This window comes from Gadus morhua, chromosome 21, assembly GCF_902167405.1.
Source record: "Gadus morhua chromosome 21, gadMor3.0, whole genome shotgun sequence".
In the NCBI taxonomy this organism is placed as follows: Eukaryota; Metazoa; Chordata; class Actinopteri; order Gadiformes; family Gadidae; genus Gadus; species Gadus morhua.
In genome coordinates, this window is record NC_044068.1 from 11538909 (window position 1) to 11562657 (window position 23749).

A 23749-nucleotide genomic window follows, 5' to 3' on the forward strand; every position below is an offset into this window, starting at 1 on the left:
TTGTTGGTGTACACTTTGGTTTCACGCTCACTGCTCCCCCGGCTAACACTTCGCGCTGGACGGCTTAGCGACCACCAGAAAAAACAACAACGGCCGAGACGGACTATGCCCATAGCATTTTTCCGCGCTGTAAAAAAAAAAGTGCTGGCTTGCACAAGAAATGGGGGTTAATTAGGTAGAAAATCCACCACACATTCCAGCCCCGGTAGCCCGTCTTTGTCGACGGCCAACACAGAGGGCACCTTCTTCTCGCTAAAGCCACAAAAGACATCAAGGCCCATTGGTGGTGGTATGGCTGGTACTGACCCAACTGCCTAGACCACCACCGCTAGAAAAACAAACCAACCCACCTCACCTCCATCACCTCCCTGGAGGTGAAATATTTGAACAGAGCTAAATGTTCTTCATCAATGATGCCACTGTTGTATTTTTTTGTTTGGCCAGGTGTCGTTTGCCTCAACTCAGGTTTCCAAAGTAACAAATTCAACATCTGACGCATCTTTTGTTGTGTGAACCTTAAGGTAAACGTCTGTTGAGTCTTACATGACTTTAATCATCAAACAAGGACAATAATGAGGCTAAAAAGGAACTGACGACACCCGGACAACTAATCTCTTTAGCACATTTTGGCCACAAAAAAAACAGTTGGTTCCTTCGACGTCTTCTCTATTCATTGACCAGTAGTAGCTAGCCGTCTGAATACAGAAGACATATGGCGAAGCAGGACTTCACACAGAAGAGCAAGGGGCCGTGTCGTAATCACTGGTCACCTTAAAAAGCCGCCATCGTCTCACTAGACTGGACACTGGCTACCGTCAATAAGCATTAGCATCACAAAAGCCTTCCCAAATGACAATCAAACCTACATGTTTGACGCAAGGGACTGGCACATCGGTGGTTAATGACTTATTGGAATTATTGGTACAGGGTCTGGTAGTAGAGGGAATTAAAGTTAGAGTAATGGGATACTGTGTTTTGAGGATGGTACAGTTATTTTGTATAAGAAATGGCTTTGCTTTTATTCGCTTTTGACACGCATATCACGGAGCAACCTATTGGGGATTGCATTTGGAATTAAGGGATATTAAATCCAGGAGAACAAGATGCTAGCCAGCTCAGCTTAGCACAGAAATGCTAGGGAGAACATAAGGAAAATGTTTTCAGTCCAGATGAGAGTCTCAGTCAAAAGGTACCTCAACTTTGAGCGAGGTTACTGAAATTCTACCAATTCTAACAAGTACCAAATCCCCCACGACAGAACCTGGAAAAACTGCACTCTGTAGCTGTTTGGTTACCATGGCACCACTGCAAAAAAACCTACCCATCAAAACCAAACCACGGAACATCTGAGCAGGTAGCTTTGAGAAGGACTTGGTTCAGGCTTACTGCCATTCGCCAGCTGGTTCCTGGGGGTTGTGACCCTCCAGGACAACAGAGGCATTATTGGACCTTAAGTACCCAGGGGAGGTGTGCTTATTTGGGCCACAGGCTTACTCTCTCTGCACCGTTCTGCTTAGTATTCATACAAGCTAATTATATTAACCAGGCCAGGCAGGGAATCCCAAGGTTTTACTGCCTTTGCCTAATGGACACCTCAATAGAGCAGGGAGAAAGGCGCTGTTTAACTAAACCATTCAGTCTTGAGTACAGAGGCTAGGCCTCAGAGTCATTATGATCCATCATTTTGCAAAAAAAAACAAGTCGGAAACAAGATACGAAACCATATGTCAAGAAATATAAGGAGGTCACAACAGGCAACCAACTTGAAGGAAGAATTTGAGTACTTAGCTTCAGGTATTTTTTTCCTTTCTAATATTTATTTTGCTGGGAGGTAAATACTGTCATAACATTGGGGTTTATGTGTGTGCGTGGATAGAATGTGTGTCTATGGGTGTCTGTACTCCCCATTAAGTCAATAACAAATATTGACATTAATGTTACCTGCCGAAGCATAGCATGTCCCGCTAAGACCTGTGCGGTCCGAACCACTGGCAGGTATGTGTGTTTTGGAAGCATCAACAGAAAAATTCTGCCACAGCTGGTATGTTGCTAAGCTATGCACTAACTGCCAAACATTCTTCACCGAAAAATCCCCCAAAACAGTGTGACCAAGGCCCAGGGGTGGGGTTTAGTTGAGTCAGCTGGGGAACTGAATTGCTTAGTAAATACTTATTATTATTACTTTACTTATTTTGGCAAAAAGATCCTGGAACATAATTTCACTCCACTAGTGTCAGTCCATAGAAACCAACCGTCATGTTATTCTCTACGAGTGCTAGGGTCCAGAACCAACGAGAGAGGGGCAGAACCCAACTGCTGAAGGGCGGGAGGATCTGACGGTGTATGAGTCACGTCACCAGGACCAAAGGACTGGGATGGAAAAACAGAACCTTTAGAAAAAACTACCTATGATCACTATTTTCTAACGGTCAGGGAACAACAGTTTTCCCTCCATGACTCTACAGAACTATAATGGGAGAGCGCTTGACGACAGACAGACTTTCCTGTAGAACCGTGAAACGGTCGCCCTCCCCTCCGACACACTCTGTCGAGCCAATTTCGCCCTTATGTCTGCTCATGAATACACCCCTTAACCCGCCCACACACACGAGTGCACACAAACAACCACGGGCGCACACAAACACACACACACACACACACACACACACACACACACACACACACACACACACACACACACACACACACACACACACACACACACACACACACACACACACACACACACACGGCTTGGCCAGACACTTTACAGACCACTACAAAGACAGTGAGGGGGGGCATCTGATGCATCGAAATTGTATTCCATCCACCTATCATCATCCAATTAATAGAAGGAGACAGACGCAGAATAATAGTACCACGCCTGTGCAAATTATAGTGAATAGCGAAACGTTGATTCCAGAATGTATACAAAAAACTGCCAAATTCTATCCTTTATGAAAACTAGCTATTCTTAATGTTTTGACGTCATCGCATGTCAAAAAAAAAGGGCTTCAGCCTTCAGACACGAAAAACTTGAATTGGGCAGGTCTAATATTGGCCTAATTGTGCTTCAACCTTGACAATCCAGTTACACACATACACTTCTAGATCTTTCACAATTCAGCCTTATTAGAACAAAATCCTGAGATTAAAATATAACATACAGCCAGCCCGGTGAAGGGACGAATGTTAATATTTTGGGCGATGGAATGACGAGTCTCCAGCTGTCAAGAGCAGGAACACAGTCACGTGGAAAAAATTCACAGAATACAAGCAAATTAGCGCTCAAATTGAGATAGGCTATATCACAATAAATTCACAAATGTAGTAGCCTGTGTACGTCCCGACTTGTTGGCTATAGCGTACATTTGATGACGTTATTTAAAAAGTGAAATCCCCATTTTTGCAGAGATACGCGAATTTGAAGTTAAAAGATAAAGTTTGCTACACACTTACCAACAGCTTGCTTCAGAAGATGGCTTTCACCTCCGTGGTGTTGTTTACACTATATCAAAACAGTTTCTCTGTCATATAACTAACTATCCAGAGATCTGCACATGCTTCTACCGTCCCCCCTGATGCCTGAATGTGTGGAGGGGGATAAGCGAGTTTTAGGGAGGAGTTGAGTTTTGTTTAAGGAGACCACACCTCGCTGAGAGACAAGTGCTGATGGGAATAGGGATCCACACCTAGTGAGTAACTAGTCCTACTCATCCGTATATGAGCAGCTCATCCAAAATGTCACGATTTATATTCCTGGAGCACAAGATGTTTCTGGGAAAGTAATTCGTACGTTCAGCTTAGCAACATGTGGAATCGCTCGACGCTACGGAAAGATGTTCATTATCTCGGAAGTTAATGTCGAATGAAAACAGATTGTTTTGTTGTGTACGAAAAATAAGATTGGTTGGGGCTCCATGATCTGGCCCTCGCTGGACCACTATGACAAATACAGATACATGTTCAGACCACGTGGTCCCCAGCTGCCATGTAAACACAACCTTTTCTTAGTCAGATAACAACAGGCGCCTGATAGCGTCTACGTTCTGGCTCTTTGTCCTCTTATATCCCTTTGAAACCCACACAGCAGGGGACATAAAGGCACAACATCTGGTTTCCGATTAAACAAATTGACCATTCAAAGCTTAGCAGAGCATATTACTGACACAGAAGACATTGTTGTGGTGGCTGGCCTTTAAACCAAATAAATTAAACAAAGTCACTCAAAAGCTGCCATTTTTGTATAAACCCAATGTTCATGCTTTCTTCAATTTATCTCTCTTCAGACACACACGCACGCGCACGTGCACGCACGCGCGCGCGCACACACACACACACACACACACACACACACACACACACACACACACACACACACACACACACACACACACACACACACACACACGTTGCATGGTAGGACACCCAACTGTTGTCGTTTGGGGAATCCAGTAAAAAACATTTACTGCCATACGTTTACGAGAGAATGATGAATGCCTTTGCTAAGGAGAGGATAACGTTGGTTTCTTTGCCCGGGTTTTAGTTCCACCGAAATGCATAATCAGTGCTGAATATTGTGGCCTACTTTAGAAGAAAAAAAGCAAACTGATAGACCTACATTTTAAACGTCATGATCTGTATTTTGGTCAACACCCACAAAAACACCCACACACCCACACCCACACCCAGACACACACACACACACACACACACACACACACACACACACACACACACACACACACACACACACACACACACACACACACACACACACACACACACACAAACACACGTAGGGTGAATCTGAAGCAGTCATAAGTGATTAATGTTTCCTCTAGTTTTACATTAGCTGCATTAATTGGACACCAGATGTTTATGTTGTGTTACAGCTAAGGTTAGCATGAGAGCCGTGGGCAAAGACATCAATGAAAAGTCATTGAAACTTTAAAGGCATTTTAACGTTTTCACAAAAACTATGATGACAAATCCACTAGTGCCATTAAAACACAGTGGGCAATGAAAAACGTTGATTTTTCATTGTGTGCTTTGGCTTCTTACGGCCTTTGGCAGATTTGAGCTGTAATGTCGCCCTCTAATGGTGAACGTTTCCAACCAAACGGCGCGCTTCAGGGTTGGGTGGAAGACCAACGGAGGGTGTCGAGGACCGAGAGCCGGGGTCTTTGTTGCGGGACAACAAAAGCTTGCGGCAGATGGTGAGAAGTCCTCGACGACTTTTAGCTCTGATCTGTGACTACTTTATTAACTCATACTTTTCTTTGAGATTTATTTTATGAATTCATCAAGTTGTCAGTCACACTCACAGCTGCCAGGCTTTCAGCAGATCAGCAGGTGGAATTGAGGCAATATGTAAGCCTACAATATTCTTATAGGAGAGAATTACATTTTTTAAAAGCCACCTTTTATAGAACTGTTTTGTCTCGGACAATGCTATACTTGTGTACTCATTATTTTTAATGCCCTAGGTTTACATAAGAGGATGTCATCTCATGGTTACTTTATGCAATGTAGTGGAATTTATTTGAATCCCTTGAATAACGTGACATCCAATCTGTAATTGATTTATTCAATGTTTATTCATTATTCCCGTTACCAGAGAACATGATAAATCTAGTCTTAACAATCAATATATATTTTTATTGAGACCGATCATTTAATTTGTCATGTTGTTGCACTGTTGAGGATGCCTAACAATTTAATATCCATAAATTACTTTTACTCGTCTAGTAACGTGACAAAAAATGTGATACAACCACTGCAAGTTGTTAGAGAGAAGGTGCAGAAGTCTACTTTAATGAAAAAATGAAATATTTACAAAGTATTACCAAGGTAAAAGCACCACATAATTAAATTAGGAACAGTGGACACAGAAGGTACAAAGGGGTTAGCATGAAGGCCGGTTTATCGTACAGATTTCACACAGAGGCTTTGGGCTCATCGACTCTTACTGTGAGTAATTTAAAGACAGATGTGTTATTGGAGTGGCCTCAGTTGGGAAACAAAATGGCACTTTAACATAACAGGAAGTATTAAAAGAAAAACAGAAAAAACACAAGATACACAAAAAATAAAATTAGGTAGCAACGACAAGTCCCAGTTAATTTGTTGTTCATTCCGAACTTGGTGAAGTTTCATGGAGTACTCATACTCCTGAACGAAGAACTGGTCTCAATCCAACAAGAACTTTATTTTAACACACTAAAACAGTGCATTTCTCCCCACTTCCTCTCGCGAAACAAAACATAAAAAGGTGACGCAAATAGCAACAGTAATTTCATTTGGATATGGCACACGAACAGGCCCAAACCGTTCAGTTCATCTTCCATTAGCAGACATTATGTAAACAGGGTACACAAGTAGTGTAGGACATATGTAAGACCTTTCGAGTTGTTCAACCTTTATTATTATAAGAATGGCTAAACAGCAAGAGCAAATCGAACAGCCAAGTAGGAAACAAAATAACGTAAACGGTAAATTGGTAGAAAAATAGTCAACGTCTTTTGGCTGAAAGTTTTGTCGTGGTAAAGGTAAGACCTCCCGGTTCACTGAGGTCTAGATGCACTAGGACTGGGGGGGTGGAAGGGGGGGGGGGGGGGGGGGGCGCTACCTCGTGCACGCTACACTAGCATGCTAAACGTGATTTTTTTATTGAATCGTAGTAGCAAAGCCTGGTTGTGTGTGCTCTCCACACACAACCGTTTCATGCTTCGTTTAATCCAGTGCCAAATAGGATTTGCACCAAGATATCGTTAAAAACAATCTTCACCCAGAGAACTATATCTGTGATATTTGACCCCGTCAGACATGTCATTAAGCCGTTTGTTGGTTTATGTGGAAATGTTTCGGATGGTCAGCAAACTTTACGTGTGCTTATAAAGCTACGATTCTAGTCAAGAAAACAATCATTTTGGCCACCGTATATGTGTGAGGATCATTGAACTGCAGTTTGCTGAAGGTAAACATGATAGTATGGCTTCTAGGATTCACTCCCTACATTAAACAAAAAAAAACACGTTAAAAATATTGCCTATTCTATTCATCTGAATTCTCGATTTTGACCATTTCTGTTCTCAGAATCCATGACCTCGTATGAACTGTAATGGAGGGAGGTTGTATTGTGAGATTTCCACAGTGTCCTACAACTACAGATAAAATATCGGATCAAACCTAAGGGGTTAGGGAGCACAGGAGGACTGCCGTATAGAACGGACACAACGTCCATGATGACAGCGAAAGAACAAGGCAAAGACAGCAGGGAATACAAGCTAACAATTCCTTATCAGAGGAACAAACAGGATCAATGAATGAACAATAAATAAGTCCACAGTGTACGTCTGCTGCATTCGAGGTCAAAAGGTTAAAGGTTATATCAAAAAAGGGAGGCATCCATTCGGAGGGAAATTTGTGGTGTGAGTTGTGGGGCTGAGTGTGTGTACTGCATGTCTAAATGTGTGTTACCACATTTATGTAGTGTGTGTTTATTATGATTGTACAAATGCATGTTTGTGTGTCAGGGTTCAGGTTGTTAACAAGGGTCATTTTCATTCACTCATTGGCATGAGTTGATGACTGTACAAAACGCAATAGTGAAAATTGGGCTGAAATGATCATTATTATGTCTGCTTATTTTTTGAGGAGTCGTGTAGGCTGTTTCACGACCAGATTCCTCGGTAAAAAAGACAACTATCACATACTACAGGAAAATACTGGTTCAAACATCTGCTTTAAACCCAGGACTAAACGATAAATAAATTATTGTCAAGAATAAATGATCTTATTACACGTCCCTTCTTCGCCTTTGTGTTTGTGTGTTTGTGTGTGTGCATGCATATGTGTTTTGTTATGATGGCGATTGGGTGTGTTTTATTGTGTTAAAGGGTTAGGGTGTGTTTATGTGAAGTTCCCTGTTTGTTCTGTATGTGTATCGGCGCATTAAGATGACTTAGGTCATTAAGACGTGCATGTGTATGCGTCTGTTTGAGAGAACAAAGATGGTTGCATGTGTGCGTCAAGATGCCTGTGTATGTGTGTGTGTGTGCACGTTAAGATGCCTGTGTTTGTGTGTTGGGATGCTGTGTGTGTGTGTGTGTGTGTGTGTGTTGAGATGCTTTGTATGTGTGTGCGCATTGAGATGCCTGTGTGTGTGTTAAGATGATGCGTGCGTGTGCGTGTGTGTGCGTGCGTATTAAGATGCCTGTGTGTGTGTTAAGATTCCTGTGTGTGTGTGTGTGTGTTGAGATGCCAGTGTGTGTGTGTGTGTGTGTGTGTGTGTGTGTGTGTGTGTGTGTGTGTGTGTGTGTGTGTGTGTGTGTGTGTGTGTGTGTGTGTGTGTGTGTGTGTGTGTGTGTGTGTGTGTGTGTGTCTGTGTGTGCTAGGACTGCTCTGCGTGGTGGGGCTCCGGGTACTCCTGCTGCCGGTACATGAAGGTGAGCAGGAAGAGCGCCACGTCGTAGGAGCACCAGTAGGCCGTGTGGGAGGTCACCGCCGTCAGGTAGCGGCTCTCCACCATGCCCTCCCGCAGCTCGAAGTCCACGCGCTGCTCCAGCTCCACTGGGAACACACACACACACACACACACACACACACACACACACACACACATTTTCTGTCTCTTAAATCATTTTGCTCCAAATTTCTGCTTGTAATGCGACCCTTATTTTTCCCACCGTTGCACTCGAGGAGGGATCCCCGATCTGCGTTCCTTCAAAAGGTTTCTGACTTGTTAATGATGGGAGGATTTTTTCTTGCCTTTTAGGGGGGGCTACAGTTAAGGGGTGTCATAAATACATGGCATATCAAGCCCTCTGTGACTAACTGTGATTAAGGATATAAAAATACAAGACACAATGACATAACATATGACGCATGACATCACGCAATGACGTCGCGCACTGACGACAAGTGATGACGTCATCCTATGCATAAAGCGCTCAGGTTTAATCACATGGCGCTCCACAGCGACAGGTCTGTGAGGAATAATCACAGTTCTGGAAGCCTCGAGAGCTCTGCACTGTCCTTCTCCGCGGTTCAGGGTCAGGAGAAAAGCAGCGGGCCCCTCCTCCCAAAAGCCCTGAGCATTTAGCTCCTAGCACCTGGCGCTAAGGCTCACGCTGCCTCATGCGGATGAAAACCATCTCTCCGGGTCGTCATTAGCACACTGGGATTCAACTCCAGAAATACCCCCCCTATACTTGGTTTTTCCAGAAATGACGGTGGTGTATCTCCTCTGTGGGTTTCTGCGAGTCATTAAATCAATCTCTTGAGAACTTCATAGTGAAAAATAAATACAGATGATTTCTGTCAATGTCTGAGTCAATAATCGGGTGATGTTATAACAGTGTCCGCCGGACTCCAGACTCACCTGAGGTGCTGTCCAATATGGCCGACGGAGACGGACACATGATAGGCTCCGCCTCCTTCTGCTCCTCCTCTTCCTCCTCGGCCTCCAACAGCAGCAACCCTGCTCCGCCCCCCTCCTCCTCCCCTGACCCCTCCACACTCCCCCCCTCTGGGGCTCCGCACTCCAGGTCGGACGGCTCCTCCTCCAGCCCTCCCACATGGCCGCTGGAGCGGGAAAACCGGGAGAAGAGGATCCCACTGATCCCCTTCCCGATACTCGCAGCGCCTGAACCAACACGAACAATAGTTTATTAGCAAGAATGCATTGTTTATGTTGGCTTCAAATGACCACATGACTATACAGGATTTGCAGCGCCTGACACAATTCTGATATAGTTTAGTATTTTTTAGTAGTAGTTGTTTATATTTATAGAAAAATAGAAATATAAGAGAAACAGTACCTGGATTGAGTTTTATTTCATTCATTTGTATTAAATTTGCAGCACATCGTACAAAAATATTTATAAATAATAAGTAGATTTATATGAATAATTGACACTCAAGTTAATATAACATTCTTATTCAATTATATAAACTACACTTACAGAGCCTGCCACAATATAATTTTAGGCTACGGTAGGCACTTTGTAGGAAGCAGCCAGAGTAAGCTACATTTTGAAAGTGTCCAACCAAAAAATTCCCAGCCCTACCTTCAGGCCATCCCTCAAAAGCCACTCCCCCTAAACATGAGTCTAGCTCATTGGTAAGCAGTAGGTCTCCCAAGCCTTGTAGAAGACACCAGTCATGCGTGCGTGCAGGTAGCCGGGTAGGTACACAGACAGCTACGATTCCAGTACTTTCATTCAAGCCGAATAAAATAATTACACATGGAAGGCCTGCGAAGGTAACACTTGTTTTTTGTCACAGCATTTGATTTAATAATTGCCGTCAGGATGTTATGATCAATTCAACAAATAAGACAAAAAATGCTTCTAAAAAAATTGCTATTGCAATGAAAGCATCATCTGTGTCTCTCTCTGTCTGTGTGTGTCTCTCTGTGTGTGTCTCTCTGTGTGTCTGTGTGTCTCTGTGTGTGTGTGTGTGTGTGTGTCTCTCTCTCTCTCTCTCTCTCTCTCTCTCTCTCTCTCTCTCTGTGTCTGTGTCTGTGTCTGTGTGTGTGTGTGTGTGTCTGTCTAGCAGTCAGTCCGATCTCCTCGTCTATCCATCACTCACAGTAGGTGTCTCGTCTCATCAGGGTTTAAGGGGCAGGATTCTGGGTTCAAAAACCAAGGTCCACAGAGTACCTGCTCCATGTCATAGGAATACCACATCCTAGCTCTGCACTGACCCGCCATCTTAAACAGTAACCTGGCAGTCTTTATCGTGTGTGATCTACACTCATCCACGTAGCTGGCATTTCCCATGCTAATGATACATATTTTAAGATATCATAAGGATTCTAAGATTTTATTTTTTAAGATATAAGACATAAAAGTATATTATATAAAATGTAAACTATATATTTCTCATATTTTATTTGAGATCATACAGTGTCTTTTCAGTGTGCGTCTCTCTCCATGGGTTGGGACCTCCACTCACCCATGAAGCTGGCCTTCCCCAGGCTAGTGATGGACTCTCCGTAGTGCCGGCGGCCCTGGGGAGGGGAGGTGCACGGGCTGGGCAGGCTGTCAGAGTCCGAGATGGAAGTGCTCTCCTTCAGAGGGTTGATCAGTGTCGGCCGGATGTGGTCGTAGGGCGTGGGGTTGACTGTGTTATACCTGGGGTTGCGTGGCAAAGCAGATTTTATTAATATATGCATATAATATGCATGACATGCAGCCAACACATGCAACTCTTCTACTGCAGCCAATTACTCCTTTAAAAAATCAAGAACAGGTTGATAATAGGAAAAGGTACACACAGTGCAGGTTTAACACAACACAACACAACATAACACAAACTTCCAAAACATTCGAGGACTGCCTCAACACTTTATACTTTCAAATAAGGGTAGTCTGCACTGGCATATTTACTCTGTAACATTCATATACTTTAATTGTACATTTCTAATTTAAAAGGTTCTCTTTGGTTGTATTTTGCTTCATTGATTTGTCTTTAAATATCTTCACGATTGTATTAATGTGCTTTCTCATGTGACTCCTGCCTGGGTAAAGTATTCTGAACAGCCTTTGTGTTTCAAGGGCAGTATATAAATAATTTTGAACTGTGTGCAAAGTGTCCAAGTGTCCAAGTGATAACATCATACCTAATACCAAATCCAAGACCTAACAGCTGTTTTTCTCTGTTGTCGAGTCCAAGTAGGGATGGCATTACTTTAACTCCTCTCCTGAGAACCTAAACTCATAAAATGACTCGTGGACTTCAGTGATTTCCGCCCTTGTTCTGAATTAGGAGGCACTTTATTTAGATGTTTTGGCTGTGGATCTCTGAGACATATCCATTGTAAATCCTAAAAGGTCAATATTAAGTATAATAGTTCAGCTTTTGTACTTTACTTGAGTCCTTCTGAAATTGGAAAAAACGATTCTCTGACCTATAGCTACATTTACCCTAACCAGGTTAGGTATACCGAGCTTGTGAGCAATATATTATTGATGCTTTTATGCCAACGGTTTCATGTTTTGAAAAGAACCAACCTCTTGAAAAAAATCGATCAATAATAATGAAGTGCAGCACGTGGAACGTGAGACAACAAAGAAAGTGTGTTCCTGATATCCCCACTGCTCGTCAACAGGTCAAAGATCATGGGTCTGACTTGTGGACCATAATTGGGTTTGGCAGAACTGCATAGTACTAGAGCACAACATTACATAGCATAGCACTCACCAGTTGATCTGGACAGGGGCAACGTTACTGTAGTGCTTCAAAACGAGGGGTTCCAGTCTGTATGCCTGGAACATAAACAGCCTCACTGATAAACAACAAGATCACATCAAGAAGGAAATATAATAATAATAAATCCATCCTCCCTCCCTGCCTCCTCTATTTTAATATATTTTACATCAGATTATGGGATTTATGGGATTGTTCCACATTAAGTTTAATTGTGAGGTATTCATCCATGAACTCATTCACAATGATACCCTCCGCCAACACACTTGAAAGCAGTGTGTCCCCGTTCGCTGTACCGAGCTCTCCCTGCCAGCTTGCTATCTGTACCCTAGCGGTGGAGTTATTCTGCCCTCACCACAGGGTCGGTGGGGTGGAAGATGTTGAAGAGGCGCTGGCAGATGGACTTGGGCAGGATGTGGTCCTGGGTGCCTAAGATCCCGGGCCGGATCCCGCGCAGAGCCAGGAACACCGCCAGCGGGGAGCCCATGCAGAAGAAGTTCTCCACCTGTTCAGCAGGTGGCAGAGCAGACGTCACCACGCAGGCCCCGGCACCGGGGGTCTGGGAACTTAATCCTGCACTGTTCAACGTCTTCTTGTGAGACATTCTTTTAGTTGAGGATTGTTTAGAAATGTCAAATCTACCCAAAGAGCAGGGCCCGCGTCCGCTTAACAAGCACTGTGTTAAACCTGCATGAATCAACTCACCCTATGGTTACTCAACGCTTCCTATAGCTACTCAACACTTCCTATAGCTACTCAACACTTCCTATAGCTACACAACACTTCTTATAGTTACTCAATGCTTCCTGTAGCTACACAACACTTCCGATAGCTACTTAAAGCTTCCTTTAGCTACTCAAACACTTCCTATAGCTACTGAATGCTTCCTATAGCTTCTCTACTTCCTGTAGCTACTCAATGCTTCCTATAGCTACTGAATGTTTCCTATAGTTAGTTAACGCTTCATATAGCTACTCAAACACTTATTATAGCTCAACCACCCTTCCTATAGCCACTTAACCATTTTTGTAGTTTTCATTTTCATTGTATGCGACGATTACTCTAGACCGAACTTGTAAGTCACTTTAGATAAAAGTGACAAAATAAATTTGTCGTTTGAAAATGATTGGAAAGCCGCAAAACCCATCCCACTGCTTGATGGAAGGAATTTCAAAATCAAATTAGTCTGTTGAAAGAAAAAGCCAGAAAATCGTAGATCTTCTGCCAAGACTCTAACCTAAAATAAGGTTAGAGTCTAGTATTTTCTACCTTTTATTGCTTATAACCAAAAGCTATCCTGATGTATCATTATTCTACTCTTTCCGTCCATGCAGAATAACAATGGAATTCACTTACCAAGACATCTGGACCGATCTGGGTGGGATAACTGACCACTTAACAGAAAAAGGAGGTGACTGGAAAGACATCATAACAACAACAACAACAACACAAGACATTACCTTGAATTTCAAGGCTGGGACAGCCTCAAACGAAGAGGTTTGTAAACCCTGGAACTGGTCTTCCAGGTCCCTTAACCTGAGAGCGATTCAAAGACAAAACATCCATAACAAATTACAACCACTGATTAAAAAAACGTTGCTTAATCACAAGTTCTACTCCCAATCAGTAGAATGCGCATCCTTCAACATAGCACTAGCTAAAGCTAGTAGAAGATATAGCTCTAGTCGGTGAACGTAATATTCACATGCACAGAAAAGGTATGTAATAATATCTATAGGACTATTTTTTAAGTCCCCTAAATTGAATCACCCTGACCCGCTTTTCCGAACATTGGTATCAGGACCCCATTACTTGCCTGTTATGTATACAGGGTTGCAAGACTTCTAAGCTGTAGATATTTTATGATAATCTTTTTCAAAAGGTTTGAAAGACCAGGCATGATTCACTAACTGATTTTCCCCAAAAAGCAAAAAATGAATCACAAAATTTGGGGTTGCATTTGGAAGTGTCAAACTTCAAAAAAGGAGTGACTAACATGGTTCCTAAAATATATGTGTATCACTTCTATTCAGAAATGTATAGTGTAACGGCATAATGTATAGCTGTTGTCATTTCATTGCCTAATTAGTGTTTTTTCTTTTCTTTAAGTATTTTCTTTACATTAAAGTCAACATATGTTTCTGTGATCATAATGACCACAGTCATAACGATCAGAGTGTGAGTCGTCATAACGAGAATGATGACACCCTGACAAAGAAACACATCGCGCGGTCGCGATGTTTTTCTGGGTCGCTGCGTGTTCCGCAGCGACCCGGGTTCGACTCCTGGCCGTGGTCATTTACTGCATGTCCCCCCCCTCTCTCTCTCCCATACCTTCCTCTCCATCTCACTCTAGAGTTAAGCATAAAAGTGCAAAAAAATTATCAAAAAACATGAAAAAGCATTGGTGAACCAGTTCACCTGCGGCCGTACCGGAGGCGCGTGAGGCGCAGCTGCTCCTGCAGGTGGCGCTCCTCGTGGCTGGGCCAGCGCGCGCGCGTCTCCTCGGGGTCCGGGGCCTCCTGGTGGTGGAAGCGCACGGGGTCCCAGCCTGTCATGATGTCGAAGGTGATGACGCAGCCCAGCGAGTGGGACACGATGGACACCTTGCCGCTCTCCTGGAACTCGGGGTTGCGGGTACAGAAGAGCGTGTAGAGGCGGTTCAGCTCCAGCGTGAGGCCCCGCGTGATCTGCGCACGCACACGCACACACACACACACACACACACACACACACACACACACACACACACACACACACACACACACACAGACTCAGACAGGCAATAGGGCTGTGCAATTAATCGATTGCGATATCGACGATCTCCAAACTAAAACTATCGCTTATGAACAATTTAAAAAGAAAAAAATATATATATTAGATGTTTTATAGAAATAAAACATAATAAAATGGACAGCTGGATACATATTTATAAGTTATTTTTAGATTTGAAAAATTTGTGTATTTCTTTAAGGGAAATTATTTTTACCACGCACGGACGCATTCACGCACGCACGCAGTTCTTCTCTGACAGAATTACTCTAAACTACAAACCGCTAACCCTTCAGTTGATGCAGTTCAGAAAGCGAGCAGTAGTACTGAGAGCCTCTGACCTCGTCGCGGTACAGTGGGCTGGTGTAGTACATGATGTCCATGGCGCTGCTGTTGAGCATGTCCCGCAGCCCGCGCACCTTGTCTGGGGTGATGGAGTCCACCGTGTCTACAGGAGGGACACCACACAAGACTGAACCGGAGGAACAACACAACACACCACAGCAGTGTGTCTGGGGTGATGGAGTCCCTTTTGTCTGCAGGAGGAGGGCAACAACTACGACTAAGACCAAGACACAACTTAACATGCAACGTGTCAAAAAGCAGTTTGGAAGTTGTTGGAGGGGAGGGAGCTCAAGGGGTGGAGGGGAGATGATGATTGGTGAAGCTTAGAGCAGCTGTGGTTGAAGGGCTGGAGTGGCGTTGAGGAATGGAGTGAGGTGAATTGGAATTAAGGAGAGGAGGAGGGGATGGGTGGAAGGAAGGAGGAGTTAAGCACTGGGCGGGTTGAGGATGGGTGAAGTTGAGGCCCCTTCCCCTTACCCCTCCCCCTTGTCCCTTACCCTTACCCCTTCAAAGCAAGGGGGAGGGGGAAGGGGAAGGGGTAAGGGGTAGAAATGGGATTGGGCCAAAGAGCGAAGGAGGAGTGAAAGTGAGGGGTGGCAGAGGTGGGGGGGTACCTCCGTCCAGGGACAGTTTAGACCTCCACTCTACTGGGAGGAACTCCACGTGTTCGGTGGTCCGGTTGGAGAAGTGCTTCTCCTCCATCTTCCTGGCAGCGTCTCGCATCCTGAGGACCAAAAACACAGAATACACAACCGCTAGAGCCGAGTACACTATACATGGGCACAAGTACAGAGTACTAAGTACCACATATATAGTTGACACGGGTGAGTGGAGGTCACACATGATGGAGAAAGACAGACTGACCGGAAACTGTCTAGTATCTACATAAGATCTACAAGGAGCTAAAACACCACACGGTATTCCTATGACATAGATAAGGTATTCTGTGGACCTTGGTGTTTGAACCCAGAGTCCTGCCCCTTCAAACACCGACGAGACGAGACACTGACTGATTCAGTGCCTGAAGGATAGATGAGGAGACAGACTGACAGACAGAGACAGACAGACAGAGAATATTGACAACAGAGATACGGATAGAGATACAAGAAGCACAAATACAGAACATGGTCCAACAATACACAGAACTGTCAGCAACGTACTGAAAACAGGGAGTAAACAGCGGCATGCACAGTCAAGAATATCCAAATCAGATAAAGAAAGAGTTTCAGCCAATCGGATTCAGCCAAGAATATAGTTAGTAACTAGTGAACGTACATGCTGGTGTTTCTGATGATGCGTCCCTGGTCCATCTTCTGTCCGATGCCGTGGACCACGAACACAATGTGGGTGGTCTCAGGGGGCGTGTCCTCCGGGGCCGCCTCCTCCACACAGCCCCGGTGGAGGCGTGTGCCGCTGCTCGAGGCTGAAGACGTCAGTTACATTCGTCAGTTACAGTTACGTCAGTTACATTCCATTAAGTAACATTGCAGAAAGATGTAACCGCATTGAGTCATATGACATTAAATGACATTGTCACCAAAAATCCTTTAAGTTACATTTCATTAAAATAATGCATGCACGTGTACATGCGATTAGCATTGGCGGCTAACATTTGGACCAGCCCAGTCTCTGGGTGACGGTGCGGGCGATCTTGGAGGTGGTGGCGTCGCTGTACAGGTAGACCTCATCCACGCCGTGCCAGTCCACATGACTCCTGCTCAGCTTCAGACTGTGAACAGCTGGGGGGGGGGGGGGGGATGGCAGAGAGGGGAACAGTGAGATAGAGAGACAGATTGAGAGACAGATAGAGAGAGGAGCAGGGAGTGGGACCGAGACGGAAAGAGTGAGCGAGTCGGACAAAGAGAGAGAGGGAGATCGAGACGCGGGTCAGAGAAAGAGATAGAGGGCAAATGTAATTTAAACAGAGAAACATTCTCGGTCAGACCTAATTATAAAACAGCTACACCTCAAGTGGGATCATAGTCACATGATCCAAAGTGTGCATGTGTGCATGTGCACAGCTGTGTGTGTGTCCACACGGCAGACAACAGGTCATGCTATAGTATTTCATTACAGGTGAGTGCCGGTGTGTCCCATTAGTTGAGCTGTAGCAAAAACTTAAGCCACCTGACTTGCTTAGTGACCGTGTTCTGAAGAGAACGGTTCCTACATTCGTGGCAAAAGAACAAGCACACTCGCAGACACCCGACACACACACACACACACACACACCCTTCACATCTTTCTGTCTGTTTATCTCTATCCCTAGCCGAAGCAGTTGTTGGTCCCTCTCTCGCTCTCTATCTCGGTCTCGTTGTCTACCTCTTTCCCCCTCCAATATCTCTACCGCTCCCTTTCTCACACATTAATCTTTTCAGTTATTCCCGAAATAGACACAGACACACTCACTCACACACACTCTCTCTCGGGCTATATTTGGAATGACGAATGAGAGAATTTAAACTTAATCTCTGTACTGTTAGTATGCAGTAGAAGTCATGTGACTCTCCACACCTTCTTTAACATCTCCAACATCTCCTCAAAGCTGTTATAAAAGGTGTTGCTTCTGGCCCAGAGGAGGTGACACTTTTAGCACTTCACTTTCAGGTGACAATTAATGTACGTGCCAATAAGGCACATGACAACAAATATTGTGAAATACATCTGTTCTTGTTTGAACATTGCCAAAGAAACGGAGCATTATTGTTGCATGCAGTGCATCGTAGATTTAAGTGTACTAACTAGTGGTTGTGAAGTACCTCTAACTCTGACCTCTAACTGCTAGCAACACTTTGATTAACTCCCTAGTCACGACCCAGGTATACTCCCGGATACATTTAATTTCCTCTCTCATTCAACCGGGTCTTCCTTCACCGTCCTCTCCATTAAACTCACACTAAAAGGCCATGAATATACAACAAAAGGATAGGAACGAAATGTTGAAATTATAAGGTCACCCTGTCAACGCCAAGCAATAACTTTCTCCCCCCCCCCCCCCCCCCCCCTCCTCCAGCCACAGGCCCATCTCCACCAACAGTCCTGCATCATCTAGAACTGGCAGGCAAAGCCCCCGTCCATCTGTCCTCTGAGTCTGACCTTTGACCCTCACACCCTCCTCCTCACCATCCTTGGTCTCCAGCGCTGCGGCCGCTGCGGCCGTCGCTATGGCGGCCGCCTCCTCCGGCTCGTAGGTGTCCCGCATCTGTTGCCCCCGGAAACGGGCCAGGTGCTCCAGCTCGATGGCGTCGCTCTCGTCTTCCTCCAGTGGCAGCCAGGTGCAGTCGATGAACCACTGGCCGCGCATCACCGGGATACGGTCTTGTTCTGTGCACACACACACACACACACACACACACACACACACACACACACACACACACACACACACACACACACACACACACTGTAGTGCTGTTTGTAATGCTGACGGCACACTGCTATCGATCAAGCAACCCAGCCCAGATGCACAAACCCCTATGTGGTCATTAATGGCGGTTCCTAGGAGATATGGTCGCATGGTTAGGGTCAAAGGTCAAGGATCCCCCTGTGTCCTTAGCAAGAGGCTAGAACGCCCTTCATGTTCCTTGATGACATAGTTTTTTCATTCCCTATTGATCTTGAAACAAGAAGCTGCTACATAACTAACTTATAGGCCAATACGTTTCTACAGATAACCTACCTGTAGGATATTGGATACCTAAGTAGCCTGCAGAAATGGGGTATCGACCCAGCTACCCTTTGGCTGAGAGTCACATGTAATGGATTGTAGTAGCGTACTGATAAAGAAAATAAACAGCACTTCATCATGTATGAGATGCTGTAGTGAATTGGTTTAGCGCAGTAACTAATGCTGGCAATGCAGTGTAAACAGTATACGCAGCAGGGAAAGCCTAGATAAAGTAACTTGTCTCCTAGCATCACAATTTGAGGAGCAACATCTTACGGTTCCAATAGACGGGGTAGCATTCCTTCTCCTTGACGTCCACCTCGTACAGCCCCCCTCGGACGCACACCGCTTCCACGTTGACGCCGTTTCCGTCCACAATCCTCTCATCCGAAACGGAACTGCGTTCCGCCACAGCCGGGTCCGCTTGAGCGGCTGCCGCCTCTGTTGACGCGTTCTCCACTTGAATTTCGGTCAAGTCCAGCTCTGCGTCAGAAGGGACGCGTCGCTTAACCTTGTCTGGGTTTAACTCGCAAAAGCGCCTGTAAATCTTCTCGATCTTTAAAGAATCATGCCCGACGAAAGGCTTCCAGGTCCTCTTGTCCTCTTTGTAGAACCAGCGCACCTCCTCTGGTCCCAGCTCCGTCACGACCTCCCCGCGCTGTCTGGAACTGTTGGACCGGTTCCGTTTCTTTGTGCTCACGCTCCCGTCACTTTCCGTGTAGTTTGAGTCCACGTCCAGATATCCCGTGGCGGACTCTGGATGAGAGTGGTAGCCCGAGTACTGCTCCTCCACTAGGCCCATCAGAATGCTATCGTGCTGGTCCGCTCGGATCAGCGGCAGGTGTCTTTCCAAGACGGGCTGCACGGAGTCCATCTCCCCGTGGATTGCCATCGGGTCCTCGTAGCAGGACACAAACACATCATTTGCCATATCCCAGTCATTACTGCTGACCGAGTTGTTCTCAGATCTCTGTTGACGGATGGCCGATGTATCATTTAAATTGCTCATGACTTGACAAAAATAATTAACTCGCCGCAAGCTGAAGGGTCGCGAGGGTCAGCACATACATCAAAACGGAATGGTACTTTAATGATGATGGTGATGATGCGTCTACAGTGGAGGGATAAGCGTCTCACACGAGCAGTCCTCGCTCTCTCTCCGCAGCTGGCACCATCCGAGTGCCGTGTTTTAATGTTGATTTCTGATCAACATTAGATAGTAGAAATGCATTACCCGAAATGTTGTATGTGTTCCATTTTCTGTCGCTGTTTCGCCAGTCTTCGGCCCCCCTGTCCTTACGCGAGTTGTTAGTGCTGAAATCAATGGCAGCTAGTAGGTAACGTTAAGTGCTCCTCCCAAATGCTCAGCTTCGCGTTTGCGCCTGATTTGGACCTGCGGGCTACCGTGCGTGGATGTTGTCAACTGTCATGGACGTCCTGGATGTTGTTAATCCGTATTTCAGCACTAAATCGGATTAATCCGTAGCTAAATTAACGAGAAAATGGCTGCTGTGTTTCTAGTAACGTTGTACGAATACTCACCCACCTTCTACATTAGTGTCATCTCGTTGTGCTTTGTGGTTACGGCCGCTATGGTGCTAGGCTGGTAAGTCACCTCTTGTGTACGTTTCTGGCCGAAAGGGCAACAATGCGATGATCAAGAGAACTCGATACAAGCGAAAGTAAATTAATGTTGCTGCTAATCGCATTGTTTTATTGCTTTTATGATGACTACAAAGTCGAGGGGGATGGCGCACAATTCGATAATGTCGCTTCCTCATATACACATTAAGAAACTAATGTGATCATTATTCAACCATGTTTAACTCGTTTACCATTCAACTATGGCAAATAATAGTTTACAATTGTCACAAACCCTGTTTACTCTATATATTATCAGGCACGTATCAAATTCACTCCAAATAAAGACCTATGTCCCCCTTATCCAACAGGTTTGGGTTTGACGTACCGGTCATCCTGCGCAGCACCGATGAGACGGAGTCAAATCTGCCGACCCCAGAAAAGAAAATGGTCCAAGTGACCAACCCTTTCGCTTTGGAATTGGGGTCAGGCCCGTCATCCGTCAGTGGTAGGGAGACTTGATTGTTTTGATCAGCATCATCTGCTATTGTTGTCCTCTTGAACCTCTTGAGACATTTGATCATCAAAAAAATGATTCTATGCAACAACTATTTTCCTGGTACGGGGAAAGATTAATAGAAACTGCGCCACTTACCTCTGCTGCAGTAATAAAAGCTTCAACCAATACGATGTTTATATTGACAATGTATGCGTTACCTTCGTCCTCCAGAAGGGGTCGCAGTGCGGCCTCGCTGTCTGGAGCCCTGCGTGCTGAGCTGCTTCTGGGGCTGCGGGGTGAACGCACTACAGGGAGCGCTGCAGTCCCACCAAAACGGCCCCAGGCTCAGCATCCCCCGGCTCTTTGAGGAGGCCCTCCAATTCCAGTACCACCACTGCCAGACCTTCCAGTATCTTGACAAACACCCTCAATGCCATGAACCCATACATAGGGGTGAAGAGGTTTACATTTAGTGTTCAGGCAGGCTTTTATCCATAGGCTGTATGTAATAGTTTGAACACAAACGTCACCAGACCACCTGAAGGCATCCTAGAGAAATATGCAAGTCTTTTTTCAGCTAAATCACAAAAAAGCATGAAATATACATTTCTTCCCACATTATAATAATCATCTTACACCAGAAATAGATATTCTTAGCTGAACAAATGGTCTTCATTCCGGTCAGACGTTGCGGCCACGCTGCTCCTCCATGTTAGCGTTCTTTAACCCCACGCCGCAGAGTCGACGGTGACGACATGCAGGAGCGCCACACACAGATGCCCGCCGAACTGGGAGTCCAAGACTTCGGCCTGTTGCCCCGGGAACGATACCCGCTGGTGGTGGTGCTGACGCTGGCGGAGCCCGATGCCAGGGAGGCCTACAACATAGTGGGTACCGGGGGGCGACCCCACAACATAACCTCACAGTAGGGTTTTTTTGGACCATATTGTAACCGAGGGTTGAACTGTAAGGCAAGAGGAATGTATTGATATGGAAACCTTCAAACGCAAAGGTCACTCAGAGTGCAAAGGTCATTCATCCACTAACATAGGCAGGGATTACATTCCTACCTGTGTTTCATATTCATTTCAGTATCTCTCTCTACCACAGGTTCCTTTTAGTTGCACAATCCACCTGTTCAACACATGTATTTTTCTTTGTCGTACGTTTGGTCTTTTTAGGTGTCTAGCGTCAGCGTGATTCACGTCCCCGATAAGTCGTACGGTCTTTCCACGCGGACCCTCTTCCAGTACCTCCTGACCACTCAAGGGAACATGTACGAGTTAAAGGCAAGTTGTAGCCCCACAGAAACGTACATCAATTGCATTGACCATCAGGACTTGACACAAGTTGCCACAATTCTATTTTCTATGACCTGTAATCCAACATGAATAAAACCAATCGCAGATACCCATGCAGTGACATGGAACACCAGAGGTGACGCTATTCCTCTTTAAAACTCATGGAAACAGCTTCTCCATTCTGCAATTCAACCCCAACAACTGATGCAGTGACATTGGTTTCACCAGAGGGCGCTGTTTCCTCAGTTTAATACCATCCACCCCTATCTGTAGCCCCTCTTCATGTCGGGGGAAGGAGCCGGACCCTCGACTGGGGCCCTGGACCCCAACCAGAGGGCCCCACCCCAAGCGACACCACAGGCCACAGCGGCGCCGATCGACGGCGAACCATCTCCCGCGGCCGTCCACGACAACGATGAAGACGACGTCGACGAGGAGGAGGAGGAAGAGGAGTGGTGCGAGGGGAAGGGCAGAGACTGTGTGGTGTGCCAAAACGGTGCCATCAACCGCGTGCTGCTGCCGTGCCGGCACGCGTGCGTGTGCGACGTCTGCGTGTCGCGCTTTCAACACTGCCCCATCTGCCGCGCGTTCGTCATGGAGTCCTTTGCGCTGTCGCAGGAACCTGCCGCCACGCAGACGCACTGACGATATGAGCCTCGATATGACTGACTGTAGATATTAATTTATTAACCCGGGAGGTCCTCATTATCTCACATGAAGGTGGTTTTACGTTGAAGTTACTTCAGCTTATTTTAGTTGTATACCAAATATACAAGATCTTGTATTATATTTCAGAGTGAAATAATTTATTGTCGTATTTGTCTGCGCTTTTGAATGCTGTTTTACCTCACTACTGCTTTTGTATTCGTTCAGCATGGTTTAAAGTACTGTGGTGGTTTACCGTTAAGATTGTTGAAAATATTGTGTTCTTAATGTTCTAACCCGGTCTGTTGATTTTAGTGTGTACGACGATTGCATTGCCTATGGTGTAAATATGCTTATTCTGAAATAGGAATGAATTTTTTTGGAACCTGCTGCACATTACTGAAATTAGGTTGATCGAAACCCCCTGGTCTAGATTTTGAATACTGAAATTTGATCAATGTGATATTTATAATGCTTTAGCTTTGAGTCCAGGTAAGGAAAAGACATCCAATACCCCAGAAAAAAAAACTACAAAATAAATGGTTATTAAAACCTTTTCAGCCAATCACTGCATAAATTAGATATTATATTAATAGGTTATCAATAAACATCATATATAAACATATCCCTCTATATGGTTGAGTAAGCTTTTTAATTCAACTGCAAAGTAATGATTTAAAAACAATTTAAAAAGTCAACTAGAAAAACAATCGTGATATTTAC

The 23749-nt window shown here is 45.0% G+C and overlaps 3 protein-coding genes across 6 annotated transcripts in view; 1 reads left to right on the top strand and 2 right to left on the bottom strand.

The window, feature by feature from the left end:
- Positions 1–3606, bottom strand: part of tiam2b (TIAM Rac1 associated GEF 2b) — a 42739-nt gene extending 39133 nt beyond the window's left edge. For all 3 annotated transcript variants that reach the window (XM_030344954.1, XM_030344953.1, XM_030344952.1), the window contains exon 1: positions 3460–3606. The gene's annotated coding sequence lies outside the window, so the exon portion shown is untranslated. The remainder of the gene's footprint in view (positions 1–3459) is intronic.
- Positions 3607–8296: 4690 nt separating this feature from the next.
- Positions 8297–20292, bottom strand: ddhd1b (DDHD domain containing 1b). Of its 2 annotated transcripts, none has more exons than XM_030344956.1 (13): positions 19277–20292; positions 18457–18657; positions 16944–17072; positions 16609–16756; positions 15948–16057; positions 15330–15436; positions 14650–14906; positions 13677–13752; positions 12572–12721; positions 12211–12275; positions 10963–11141; positions 9386–9649; positions 8297–8574 (listed from the first exon to the last, which is right to left on the bottom strand). In XM_030344956.1, exons 1-13 carry the CDS (start codon positions 20007–20009, stop codon positions 8396–8398), a joined length of 2598 nt encoding a protein of 865 aa, XP_030200816.1. In that variant the 5' UTR covers positions 20010–20292; the 3' UTR covers positions 8297–8395. The 2 variants fall into 2 exon arrangements, with proteins under 2 accessions (XP_030200816.1, XP_030200815.1); XM_030344955.1 differs by having other exon boundaries at positions 14638–14906.
- Positions 20293–20402: 110 nt separating this feature from the next.
- On the top strand, positions 20403–23659 carry cgrrf1 (cell growth regulator with ring finger domain 1). The gene is made up of 6 exons (XM_030344963.1): positions 20403–20606; positions 20953–21089; positions 21312–21489; positions 21820–21967; positions 22262–22369; positions 22655–23659. The coding sequence occupies exons 1-6, from the start codon at positions 20503–20505 to the stop codon at positions 23024–23026; spliced, it is 1047 nt and encodes a 348-aa protein (XP_030200823.1). The 5' UTR covers positions 20403–20502; the 3' UTR covers positions 23027–23659.
- Positions 23660–23749: the final 90 nt, after the last annotated feature.